This window comes from Pogona vitticeps, chromosome 4 (genome assembly GCF_051106095.1).
Source record: "Pogona vitticeps strain Pit_001003342236 chromosome 4, PviZW2.1, whole genome shotgun sequence".
Taxonomy (NCBI): domain Eukaryota; kingdom Metazoa; phylum Chordata; class Lepidosauria; order Squamata; family Agamidae; genus Pogona; species Pogona vitticeps.
This window is the reverse complement of record NC_135786.1, coordinates 443,676-456,716: the sequence shown is the minus strand read 5'-3', so window position 1 is coordinate 456,716 and position 13,041 is coordinate 443,676. Positions and strand designations below refer to the sequence as shown.

Below are 13,041 nucleotides of genomic sequence, written 5' to 3'. Positions count from 1 at the left end.
CCTCGTGTTCAGGGGGCTGCACCGGGACAGCCTGAGGAAAGGGCCGGGGGCGAGGGCGGGGGCTGTGGGGGGCGGCGGGCAGGCTGAGCCCCAGAGAGAGGGCCTGCTTCTGCAGCAGGGGAAAAGCCAGGCCGCCAGAAGCCCGGGGTTCAAGCACCGGCCCCGCTCCATCTCGCCCACTTTGGCCCCGACGCTGTGAGTCACACGCACAGGTGCTAGGGCAGGCCTCCTCTCCCGTCGTCGGCCCTGAGTTCAGGAGCCGAGAAGGCAGCCAGCCGCCCGCTTGGAGCGAAGCAACATCCAGGCCGACCGACTCCTGGCCTGCTCCGAAGCGCCTCGGGCCCCAACCCCCCTCCAGCTGACGGAAACTGGGGCCAGATCCCTATTCCGAGGGGGCGTCCGGGAGGGGGGGGCGGCCCTCTGTGTCCGCCAGGCGCCCCGAGGCCGCTTTCCGCCCCGTCGCGGAGGGGCGGAGGGAGGCCTCCTCCGGGCAGGCGGGCGGTTTCCCCGAAGTCCACACACGCCGGGCTCCTTCACGGCTCCACGCGATCGCCTCCACGCGTGGCCCCTGTGGACGGCCGGCGAAGGCCAGGAGAGGCGGCGCGGAGGAGGGCCGGGACGGAGCACCTGGTCCGGCAGGCGCTTCCGGACGACGAGGCTGGACTTGGGGAGGCAGCCGGGAGGCTGAGCGCCAGGCTGCCGGCGAGCCACCGGGGCGGAGGAGCGAGGGAGAGGGCTCCGCGGCGGGGCATGGGGGACGGCGAGGGGGACGGCGGCCCGGGGGCCGTGCGCCCCTCTGGGCCCTCTGGAAGCTGCGGCGGGCGGGGGCGACCGGCCAGGCCTCCCTGCCGCGGGCTGGCTACCGGCCGGTCAGCGCGGGCTCGACGGACTACGAACAGGAGAGCGGGCTGAGCCTCCTCCACTGCTGCGGGGCTGGGGGGTTGGGAGCACCGGAGGCGAGGAAACGCCAGCGAAGTCACGACGGTTGGGTGGGTGGGTGTGCGGCGAGCCAGGATGAGGCCCCGGCTCTTGGCCCCCGGTTGATGGAGGCACGGGACTGGGTTTGGCTGTGATTCTGCCCCTCCCGCTCCGCCCGCTGCCGACGCGGGAGGCAGAGGCTCGCCGTTAGCGGGCTGGCCCGGCCTCTTAGCGGGCGTTGGCCTGCCTGCCTGCCTGCCTGCCCCGGCTTGTTCTGGGAAGGGCCGCTGCCTTTCCAGCTCAGCCCCCACCCCCCACCCCGGCGACCCCGGAGCCCCGCGATAAGAAGTCCCGCCTGGAGACGAAGCGGGCGGCCGCAGCGCCTTTCCCGCGGGCCGGCGGGCGCCTCCTTTCCCAGCTCCGCGTGTCCGGGCAGCGGGAGGGCCCCGTTGCACCCGGGGCGCGGCACACCTGGCACGGGGGTGGGGGTGGGGAAACGTGAGGACTCGGTGCCCGGAGGAGGAGCCAAGGGGCGCGGACCACGGAGGACCGCGAAGCACTGTGGGGGAGGGGAGGGTGGGGGAGAGGAGGGCGGGCGGGCGAACCTCCTCGGGCGGCAGAGAACCCCGGCGAGACCGGTTCCCTAGAAGCCCCGGGGCCGCCTCGAGGGGAGCGTGGCCGAAGCGGGGCCTCCTCTGCCGGACCTTTCCTGCCGGGCGGAGGGGCAGGAGAAGGACTGAGCCCACACGGCAGGCTGTCTCCTTGCCCTGCTCCCTCTTCGCCCGCCACCGGGCCCGGGAGCAAGAGGAGGGACACCTCCCTGCTTGGAGGAGCTTCTGGCAGGGCAGGATCCTGCCATGGGGGAGGAGGAACGCCTCCAGGGCGTCAGGACAGCAGAGGGGTGGCCTACTCCTGGGATGGCGGAAGCCTCTAATGCCTTCCTGGACAGGCCTTGGGCATCCCTGCATGTTGTGCACCCAGGGAAAGGGAGGGGGGCACCTGCGGCCCTGTTCTCTCCCAGCCCCCGCAGCAGGCAGATCCGCCTCCTCCTCCTCTTCCTCCTCCTCCTCGGCCCGCCCTTGCCAGGATGGCTCTCTCCAGCGGTTTTCGTGCCTCTGCCGCGCTGCGCTCCCTGGCTCTGGACCAAGACGAAGTCTTCAATTTGGTTTTCTAGGAAGAAGGGAGATAAGCCCCCTCCCGCCCTCCCTCCCCCCTTTAAGCTCCTTTGAGCAGCTGCTGCTTTTACTGGGTCCTGCAAGCAGGCAGGCAGAGACTCCCAGGGCGCCGGTCCTCCTGCCAGCTGTGAAGCTGCTGGGCTGAACCAAGAGGCCAACCGGAGAGGTCTGGCTCAGCAGGAGGAGGGCTCGCTCCACCCGGCCAGGCTTCCACAGCTTGGATTCTCCTGTTCCGGCAGGGCAAGGGGAGGGAAGGCACCCAGCCTCCTTTTGGCCACAGGCTGGAGGTCTCCCAGCCTGACCACCACCAGCAGCAGCAGCACGCCTGGAGATGGGAGGAGAGGCCCTTCTCCACCTGGCAGACGAGCCCTCTGACTCGGTAGCTGCTGCTCCAGCTCAGAGTCCTGGTTTGGAAGCGGTCGCCTCGCCCTGGCCTGCTGGGTTCCTGCCATCCCTGAGTGATCCCGGTCCTTCCACACACACACACACACACACACAAACACTCCCCCATGGACTCCTCTTCAGCAACGCAAGGCTCCGTTCTGATATTCTGAGTTTCAGGTCTCTGCTTTCACTCCGTCCCTCTCCAGGTTGCCAAGGATTTCACGAACTGATGGTTGTCGTGGGTCTTTCGGGCTTTTTGGCCGTGTTCGGAAGGTTGTTCTTCCTGACATCTCACCAGTCTCTGTGGCCATGGGCACCTTCAGAAGAGTGGAGTAGGAACTCTGTCCATGCTCTGTTGTGAAGATGCCGGCCACAGAGACTGGCAAAACATCAAGAAGAACAACCTTTCGAACAGAGCCAAAGAGCCCGAAAAACCCACAACAACCATCAGATCCCGGCCGTGAAAGCCTTCGAGAATACATCGATTTCAGGAACTCCCTGCTGTAAGCAAAGTGCAGGCAGGTAGCCTTTGCCAGCAAGGTGGGCGCTAGAACCCCCTTCCTGTCCAAGCTGCTGCTCTGACAGCAAGAGACCCAGCATGGGGGTGGGGGAAGGAGGCCTGGAGGGGCCACGCCACATTTCTCTTCCACTTGGTAACTGAGAATGCCGGTGGCGGTTGATGTGGAACATCTGCTGGCCACGTGGGACCTTCAGAGAGGTGGTGCCCAGACCGGCAGGGCAGAGACAGTCAAATTAGGCAGTGAGGATCAATGGAAGGAGGGCGTTCTTGGCCGCAAGCTTGGTTTTTCCCTGTTTCTGGCATATGAGGCAAGCCTCAAGTACAGATGGTAACTCTAAGCAAAGATACCTTCTTCTACAGTACTTTCAATGTTTCTACAGTGGCTTTCTTTTTCAACCCTATAAAGTGCTCATTTTGCATGTAAATCAGAGAGGGTGTTTGGTGATCCTCCTTATATTTGTTGTTCTTGCCTTGTATTCTGCTCCCTAAAGGCGTCTCCAAATTCCTAGAAACCTTTTTCCCCCAAAATCTCCCAGATGGAACAGGCTCTCCACCTGCTCCCCGTCTCTGGCACAGAGGAGGGGTCAGTGGTCCAGCGACAGCAGCACTGGCTTGTCGTTCAGGAAAAGAGGGATATGCAGCAGTTCAAGGGACTCTCCAGCTGTGACACGTTGGCCTTGCTGCTCTTCTTCAAGTAGCCTCTGGGAAATCCTGATGTGGCCAGGGCCTCTGGCCAAAGAGGCCACTCTGAGGCAAAAGGTGTGGCCCACAGCCGGAGCCCTTCCAGGTAGTCCTCTTGGCCAGACCAGTCCCAGGACAAGCAGCCTGGTTCTCTGGACAAGCCACACGGGCCTTTAGGGAAGGCCAGAAGGGGTGCCTTCTACCAGGCTGAGGCATGCGTCTGCCTGGCTGGGCATTCTGCCTGGCAGCAGCTCAGGATCAAGATGGCCTTTCCCACCAGATGTTTTTCCTTTCCCCAGTGCAAGCACCTGGGATTGAATCCCACGGGCCGCCGGGGGGCGGCAGCCGCACGCAAAGCAGGAGATTAATTTTAGGGCACTGTGTTTGGACTAACAGGGCCTCCTTGGCACAGGTTGTCTGGGATAATACAGCTTCTCCAGAGTTATTTTTGGCTGCTCTTTGGGGGTGGGGTGGCCTAGGGTGGGAACCGGGCAGGCATCTGCTGGATTTATCTGTTGTGGTTACCCACCCACTGCATGTGTTGCTGTGAGCCCATCTTTTCCTGCTCGGAGGTGCAGGGAAGGAGTGGCAGAAGGAAAGCACCACACATATTCAGGGTCAGGCATTACAGGTGCTCAGGCAGGCTTTGGAAACACTACCTCTCTAGGAGAGACAGCCTCCCTTTTCTCAGCCAGCCATGTCCCTCAGATGCACCCCACCCCTCCCACAAGAACATTCAGTGCAACGGGAAGGGTAAACCACAGACACGTGAACTGCCAGCGAGGGCTTGCTCCTTCTAAGTTATATGTGCTCCACAAATACCTGGAGTGCAATGGATTCAGCATTTCTTGAGGTCCCTGTGATAATTCAAAGAGCTGATGGCAGAAAAGGGTGAGTGTTCTTCTGTCAATATTTGAATTGTATGTATAAAGTGAAAAGGCACAGTTAAGGCAAGTGCAGAAAAAGTTGCCCTGAAAGTATGTTTAAAAGTACAGCTTGGAAATAGTTTACTATACTCATTGCAGAACATTTTTAAGTGTACGAAGACAATTAGCTAAAGTTGAACAAGGTCAGTGAATCATAAGCATCTCGCAGCTGAATGATATTTTTGTTACAACTTAGAGATGACATATGTAGGCCTGATGCTCGGCACTCTTTGTAAATTCAGTACTTTTATTATTTGGGTCTTCTTAAGAATTTAGGACGAGATGGTTGGACAGTGACATCGAAGCGACCAACATGAATTTGACCCAACTCTGGGAGGCAGTAGAAGACAGGAGGGCCTGGCCTGCTCTGGTCCATGGGGTCACAGAGTCGGACATGACTTAACGACTAAACAACAACAAAAAGAATTTAGGGTTTTGATTCTTTGATGCTGTTGAACCTCGAAGCTCCAGGTTTTGCAAAAGGTCTTGTCAAAACCAAAATGTTATTAGTAAAATGGCAATTTGCCAGATATTAAGTTACAAGCCTCTGAAATTACAAACTTTGCTGAAATCCCTTGGAACTGAGATCCCTAGTCATTTTTTTCTTCTTGAATCTTTAGGTATTTGAGCTTCCAAGACCTGTGAATAAGGAATGTTTATAGTTAGGAGGAAAGGGACACAAAGACATGAATATCCATGCTTCACATCATCACAACTCTACGCTGCTTCAAGCACCAGTCAACAACAATCATCACAGATTTATCTCCATAGATGCAAACTGGCACAAGTTTGGCTTGTCTGGGCGAGCATTAGAAAGTGTATCATTTTGTGTGTGTGTGTGGTTTTTTAAAATAAGCTTAAAGACTAGGAAAGTTATATAATATATATTATTCTTAAGAAGTCTGATGTATCCTCTGCCTTTTGTTTTTAAATGTGCCTTATTAAGCTATACGTGCTTGCATTTTTAGAATGTAATTGAAAAGTTCTCATTGTTCTTTTTTTTACTCCTAAAAGATATGCTCCTGTATTTTAGATAGATTTCTGCTTAAATGTTTGTGCCTACAGTTTTCTGCATAACTCATAAGACTTTGTATTTTACAAGAACTCCAAAGTATTTCATGCATAAAGAACATAGATGCCAGGCATATAAGGCTTTTAGAAATAGACATGAGGATGTTGCTTTAATTATTGCAACTGTGAAAAGATCTATACAGTACTCTGATACTCAGATGAATTTTGATATGATTGGAAATGATTGTCTGGTTTCATACTGGAATTAAACCCTTCTTGGGATATATGCCAGCTGTGATGAGCACAGGCTTCTGATTTTTCCTGGAAGGTTATAAAGTTTGGGAGGACTCTTGTGGAGATGTTTGGGGATCAGGCTGACACTTCAGCCCCTTGGAGATGAGAGGACTGGTCTCCTGCCTGGAGGTGGGCCCTGGCCTCCAACCATGTGTGGGTCTTCTCCACTTTTGAGAAGGGAATTCCCTCGGCTCCTGCTGAAGGACTCAGGTCCTCTCCCAACCTTGGGCGTGTATGTTCACATGAGGAGGGAGTGCGCACACAAGGGTACACCCACCCACACCGACACACATACCAGTTTGTCTCCTGTTAAGGAAGGGAACTGAAGGAAAGAAGCAGAAAGGACTCCAGGAGGATGACAAGGAAATAATTTATTTCCAGGCCTGAGAAAGACCTTGTGAAAATACCAAAGTGAGCAACTCTGCCGGCTCAGAAACCAAAGCACAGTCGATTCCCCAGCCCTGCCTCTGCCCTCAGTCCTTCCTGAGGCTGCCAGCTCCTCCCTGAAGGGCTGTGGGGCAGGGGGTTCTGGGGCAGGGTGGCTGCCCCTATTTACAGGAGTGGGGGGCAGCAATTCGGGGGGGGGACGTACTTGCCAGTGGCAGAGGCGGGAGGCCAGGGTCAGCAGTATGGCTGCTCGATGGGGAGGGGTGATGCGTGGATGCCGGTGTGTGTGTGTGTGTGTGGGGGAGAGTGTCAGATTATACATACCCTGTTTGGCCCGTTGCCTGTGAGGTTGCTGGTGTCCCAGCTGGGGAGGGGCTGGGTGGGCAAGCCCAGAAACTTTCCTGAGGAGGAAGAGAAGGAGCTGTCCCTGTTCCTGCCTCGAGCCTCTGTGTGTGTGTGTGTGTGTGTGGGGAATGGGAAGGGGAAGGAGAGAAGCTGCCCAGGTTTCCCTCTGGAAGAGAGGGAGAGTCACAGTGAAGGGCCCATGGGCTGAAGAGGGGCGGCGGTGGGGGGGGGGAAGAGTTCCCCAGATTTGCCTCCTCCGAAGATGATGATGCCAGAGCAGTCCAGAGAGACTCGGACAAATCCTGAGAATGGGGCAGCCGGCTGATCAGGGTAACAGCTGGGCAGGCAAGTGGGGCAGGCAAGGACCACATGGAGGGAAGGGGGGGGGAAACAGTTCACGGGAAGTGGGGCATTCCTTTGGGGCCCAGCTCTCGGGGAGCCTCTTGACCTCTCCAGGCCATCAACACCCCTGGGGGCAGTGGGGCACGGAGAGCCCCAGAGCCTAGCAGCCACCCACCCACCCACTCACCGGACTCTCCCATGTGGCATGTCAGCCCAGGAGGACAAGGAGGGCACGGGGGTGGGGTGGGGAGAGAGATGCTGGACAACTACGCTCCACAAAAGACCCACCCGCCTACCCTGAAAAGGCAAGCCAAGGGCTGGGGCAAAGGTGGGGTGGGTGTGCACGCGCACGAGAGAAATCTCCCTTTCACACAGAGGGTGTGGCCCTGTGAAGAGGGAAAGATGCTGGTGGGCCCAGGACCTCCACCCCCAAACGCGCAGGATGCGGTGCAGGAAACGGAGGCTCTCGCTTCTCATGCGCCCACCCGACCCCAGACACCCACACAGGCTGAAGCCACCTGCCAGCCACAAACAAGCAAACCCCACGTGGCACTTCCGCGATGGAAGGAGCAGGCAGGGCAGAGGGTGGGTGAGTGGGTGGGGGCAGAAGAGAGGGAGGGAGGCCGAGGCCCTGAGGATTGGCCCCCAAGGCAGGGGGTGGGGTGTGGGGTGGAGGAAGGTTTTGAATCCACAGTGCATGGGGTGAAGCCACCCCTTCCTCTCTGAACTCCGCCGGAGCAGAGGATCTGGGAGCATCAGCTTCCCCCCCACCTCCATCCCCAACCCCAACCCCCAAACTCCCACCTTACCCTGCTGCCCCCTCCTCCCTCCCCACCCCTCCCCACCCCCTTGGTAAAAGGGAGGACTCAGTCCCATTCCAGGGAGTAGGAGATCCCTAGCCAGGAGGAGGAAACAGGCTTGGCTAAGATGCTGCTTTTACAAATCAAAGCTTGTCAAATGTTGAGAATCAAGTGACAAAATCAATTTGGACAACAAAAGGCTCCCCCTCCCTCCCAGCAGGCCGGCTGCTCCCTCTCCTCCTGTCACAGATCCATTTAAATGATAATTCACTGGAGGAGGAGAACCCAGGCTGGGCTGAGGCTCTTTCTTAAATGAACTGGGGAGGGAGCCACCACCACCTTTGAAGGGAGGAGGAGGAGGAGGAGGAAGAGGAGGAGGAGAAGGTGGGTGGCAGGCCCAGTGGCAGCAGCCAGGGAGGGATCGGGAAGGCAGAGAGATTCCCCGGCTGGGCTTGTCCGGGCGGGAACACAATCCCACCCCACCCCTTGGCCCACGGCCTGTCCTTCTACATCAGCCCCCCCCGCCTGCTCCCCAGCCTTCCGCAGGAGGCCTTCGCCTGCCTCTCTGCAACAGGGAGTGTGGCCGTGTGGCGGACTCTGGTGGGCCCACACCGTGGCCCTTCGGGAGCCACGGAGGCCCGTCCTGCCCCATCTGTCCTCCGTTGGGGTTCCTTGGGTGAGTGAGGGGCGGGGGGAGCTTTTTGGTTCGCCGGCCCTTAGGACTCCTCACCACCGCCGCCGCCCTCCTCCTCCCCCTCCCCCCGGCCCCAGTGGTGGCCAGCGTAGAGGGCCGCTAGCTGCCGAAAGCGGGGGCCCCAGCTGCCGAGATAGGAGAAGTCCTGCTCCGAGCTGTGGGAGGTGTGGGAGGTGATGGAGCTGAGGGAGGCCGGAGCGGAGTCGGCCCCTTCGAAGGCGTAGGTCTGGAAAGAGTCATAGGGGGGCACGGAGGGGTCCTCGTCGGCCTGCCCCACCTTCCTGCTGATGTAGTCCCTGAAGAGGGAGAAGTCCAGGTCGGGCGCCGGGCCCCACTGCGGCAGGGCCCGGAGCTCTGAGGAGGGCAGGCCGCCCCCCTCGCCCTCCCCCTTGGTCTCAACAAAGTCGTAGAGGCTGCGCAGGGCAGACATGTCGTAGGCCTCCGTGTCCTGCTCGCCTCCCCCCTCGTCGTTGTACTTGATGACGTTGTCGCGCATGTCCTCGTCCTCCTCGGACGCTAGGTGCCCCTTCTGGTGCCGCTTGAGCGTCAGGATCAGGAGAACCAGCACTGGAGGGAGAGGAAGGCGATGGTCCTCACTGGGTGGGGGGCAGTGGGGGAGTCATCAGGGCTCAGGAGAAGGGGAGGCCCTGCTGCCCAACCAGAGGGGCTGGGTGAGAAGGGGGGGGTTGAACTCCCTGGCACAAACCGTTGACCCCCTCCTACTACATGCACTGAGGAGCAGGAGGACATTCAAAAGAGACGGGTTGTTAGCTTCACGGGCACGGAGGCTCCGTTTCGTCGTAGGGGTCTGGCACAGGAACGACACCCTTCTTCCCACAATGCATGGCAGGGAAGTGGGTTTTCCCAGCGCCTTTTATGCTGGTGAAGTGGGCAGTGGGTGGAAGGGCAGAACCATCTTCCCCCACCCCCTTACCCAGGATCATCTTCTGACACAGAGATCTGGCAGGTGGGGGCAACGAGTAGGGAACTCAGGTGCAGCCTTACAGAACCTGGGGGGGTGGGGGGGTGGGGGAGAGTCTAGGGCCACCCCGTGCAGAGCCTAGGGCTCTCCTCACCTTAGCAAGAATGAAGGCAGATCGAGAGCCTGCTTTTTCAGCTCATCATGCATGCGTATGTGCGTCCGCGCATGTGTGTGTGTGCCCCGGATGCCTGCAGGGCCCTCCTATCCCCCATCCCATGACGAAGGCCACGTCCACATGTCTGGGAAGAAAGCGGCAGCCAAGGGAAGAGGATGACAGACGGGGATGGTGGTGGTCTGGATGAGCGGGCACAGAGCAGGCCGGCTGGGCCCTAGCTCAAGTGGGCTGGAGGTCCAGGCGGCCACACCTCGTCCATGACCAGTTAGGCAACAGGTCAGTCCCAACGGGCAAAAGCACTCAGGGGAGAAAAGCCCCAGAAGGAGAAGAAATGTGGGCGCAGAGGGGAGGGGAGAGTCTGGAGGAGGAGGAGGAGGTGGGAAAGAAGGGAGCTGGACAGCCCATGACCTCGCCCTGATGGGGGTCACCAAGCCTGGCCGAGGCTGGGCTGGAGAGCGATGGGCTGCCCTGACGCTGCCCCTAGAAGCCGAGGGCCCCCCCCTCTTCTCAGCTCCCAAGCTTTCAGCTGCTGGGGTGGTCCTGGTGCCCCCCCTCCCCAGGGCCATACGAAAAGGCTGGGCTGAGCGGTGGGAGGCCAAAGGTTTCTGCCTTGGCAAACGTGCGCATGTGGGTGGGTGTCTGCGCTTGGCGGGAGGGGGATTGAGGTCACTCACCAATGAGGATGAGGACACACACCAGCAAGGCGATGAGGGCGCCCGGGCTGAGCGAGGCGGCCACGACGTAAGCCGTGGTGTTGCAAGACTGGACCGCTCCGGAACTGTCGCAGCCACAGACCCGGATGGTGAGGGTGCCGGTGCTGCTCAGGGTGGGGGGGCCGCTGTCCACCACCAGGATGGGCACCAGGAAGAGGTCCTGCTCCTGCCGGTTGAAAGCCGGGCGCTCCGTGTGCAAGGCCGCCGTGTTGTCTGGAGAGGAAAGAGCGCGAGCACTGCCCTCAGCAGGACCCCGGCCCCATCCCACGGGTCTCCCACATCTGCCAGGCAGCACCCGCCCCCCAACATACACACCTCTGCTGCCCCCTCAGCAGGCAACCCTCCAGACTGGACCGCTCACTCCACCCTGCCCTGTTGGCTCAAGAGGCAGCAGCCATGGTGTCGTCCCTCCGGCAGCCCACCTGGGACCCCTGGCGGGCCCTTCCTCTCCGTCTCCCTCTTCACCCCCAAACTAGCAGGTGCCCCTTGGACGGCAGGAAAGACCAGGGAGCACAACGGCAGCAGCAACAGCAGCGCAGAGAGACTCCGCGTGTGGCTCCCACAGGGGAAGGGGGGCATCCTTCCCTTCTTCCACAGTACTCCCTTCCTCACCCCCCCACCCCCCCACAGTCCTGTGGGCACTTCACTCTCAGGATCTGCAGGGAGCCTCTGCTGTGATGCCCCCCTCCCCTTAGGGAGGCCTTCAGAGACTTCCAGCATCTGCTCCTCGTCTTGCGCGCAGCCTTGGAATCAGGACCCTTCCTCCTCCTCTCTCAGCGAGCCTCCAGCCGGCCAAGAGCCCCCCCCCCCCCACTTCCAAAGGAAACCTAGGGAAGCGGGCACAGCAGCAGCTGAGAGGGGCCTGGCATTATGCAGCAAGGGGGAGAGTGGGGGGGGTTGCCCTGGCGCCCCTCATTTTGGCCCCAGCTCCCTAGCAACTCCTGCCCTTCCCTGCAAGGGAGGATCACGTCAGGACTTTGAAACAGCCATGGCCAGCAGGCACGGGGGGTGGGGGGTGGGGGGGGGTACGAAACAGGCCTGCCCCAAGCCCTCTGGGAGAGGGGCAGCCCTCCCCCTTTTTGTCCCTCTGGCCCCCTTCTGGTTTTCAGGGGTAGGGTGGGTGGCAAGCAGAAGCCGGTGTGCCAAGCAGCCCCCCCACCCCGCCCCACCCCCGCGTGCCTGCCGCCACTTGCTGCGCAGGATATAAAAGGCAAAGATTTAAGGGAGAGCTTCGTGTCTCCTCCATCTGGGCTGGCATCCATCAGCGTCTCGTCTTGGCTCCAACGGCAATATTTATAAATCACATCTCAAAACCGGCTACAAATTTATACAAAGAAACAGATGGGCCGTTGGCGGCACTTTGTCACCCCTCCCGATATTTATAGGGTGCCTGCGAGGAAGTCCCGGGCAGGCTGAGGAGGTCATGGGGAGGGGAAAGGGGGGCGGGGGGGGGTAGCCTGGAGTGACTGGGCAAAGGTGGGGGGGGAGGGGGACGAGGAGGGCCATTCCCAACAGGGCTGGTGGCAAGAAACACCCCCCACCCCGGAAATGGCTGAGTCGCTGGTAGGGAGAGAAGACTGTTGGTCAGAGCTTGGGTTGAGCCCCCCCCCCCACCGTGGGGAAAGGGAAGGGCCGCCAACAGGCAGGGAGGGAGCCCCTGCACCCTCTCCCCACCCACCAGGGCCCTGCTGGGAAGTAGCTCTTTGGGGGGGGAGCACACCTTCCAACGGGGGGCGGGGGGCTGGGAAGGGGCTTACCCTCAATGTCCAGCAGGGAGAAGTGGCGGCTGCTGGAGACCTCTGGGGCCAGCGTGAAATAAAAGCGGTGGCCGCTCTGGGGCTCATCCCGGTCCACGACGCTGATGGTCTGGATAAGCTGCAGGGAAGAATCACACCCTTTGGAAGAGCCCAAGCCCGCCCCCACCCACCCCCCATGTGTGCCTCCAAGGAGGCAGGCAGCCCAGGGGGCCTGGCCCAGAAAAGCCAGCTGCACACACCCCTGCACACACACACACACACACACACACACACACATACAACAACAACAACCACTTCAGAGCTCCTTGGATGCCCAGCCCTGGGTCTCACAGCAGCCCCCTCCTGGGCCCCCAGCCCTCCCCTGCTTCCCTCCTCACTCCATAGAGAAGATGGAGCAGGATGGGAGGGTGGCCCTGGGCTGGCCCCAACGGGCCCCTCAGCCATGGTGGAGGGCAGGGAGGATTTTTGGGAGGGGGGAAACAAACACCCCAGTCAAGATTGCAGCAGTCCTGGGGGTAGGAGGGTTCTGGAAAGCAAACCTGCCCCTTCCAGGGGGCAGTGTGTGTGTGTGTGCGCGTGTGCAAAATCCTCCCTGCTGGATGTCCTGCCTGGGATGGGCCTCCTGCCCCAGGTGCCCCCCCCCAGCTCCCTTTCCCTTTCCCTCCCCTTCCCCTCCCCCGCCCAGCCCCCTCACCTGCCCTGGCTTGGCATCCTCACAGACTGCAGCCTCGTAGGGTGTGGCCAGTTCTGGGGGATTGTCGTTGACGTCCAGGATGCGGATGCGGAGGGACAGCCGGGACTCTTGCGCGCGATTGCCTGCAAGACAGAACGTCCAGGACTGAAGTGGCAGCCGGGGGGGGGGGGGGGAAGACTGTGTGTGTGTTTGTGTGTGTGTTTGTGTGTGTGCAGCCTACCCACGGCCTCCCACTTCCTCCCAAAGAGGAGAGGAAAAGCAGGGAAGCCTGCCAGGGCCCGGTGTGTGTGTGTGTGTGTGTGT

The 13,041-nt window shown here is 60.3% G+C and overlaps 1 protein-coding gene and 1 long non-coding RNA gene across 7 annotated transcripts in view; one reads left to right on the top strand and one right to left on the bottom strand.

Moving 5' to 3' along the window:
• The first annotated feature begins 2,883 nt into the window (after positions 1-2,883).
• LOC140706448 (uncharacterized) lies at positions 2,884-5,908 on the top strand. Its single transcript, XR_012086073.2, has 2 exons — positions 2,884-4,569; positions 5,225-5,908. It is a non-coding gene; the product is annotated as an uncharacterized LOC140706448 (long non-coding RNA).
• The window catches only part of CDH22 (cadherin 22), a 109,410-nt gene continuing 101,029 nt past the window's right edge, over positions 4,661-13,041 (bottom strand). For 4 of the 6 annotated variants that reach the window (XM_072996541.2, XM_072996538.2, XM_072996542.2 and 1 more), the window contains 4 exons: positions 12,739-12,860; positions 12,045-12,162; positions 10,249-10,500; positions 6,264-9,044 (listed from right to left, as the gene is read on the bottom strand). In XM_072996541.2, the coding sequence (XP_072852642.2) occupies positions 8,500-9,044; positions 10,249-10,500; positions 12,045-12,162; positions 12,739-12,860 (1,037 nt within the window). In that variant the 3' untranslated portion in view covers positions 6,264-8,499. Of the gene's footprint in view, positions 5,244-6,263; positions 9,045-9,553; positions 9,699-10,248; positions 10,501-12,044; positions 12,163-12,738; positions 12,861-13,041 lie in introns of those variants that run through there. The other 2 variants (XR_012086072.2, XM_072996543.2) reach the window with 2 other exon arrangements.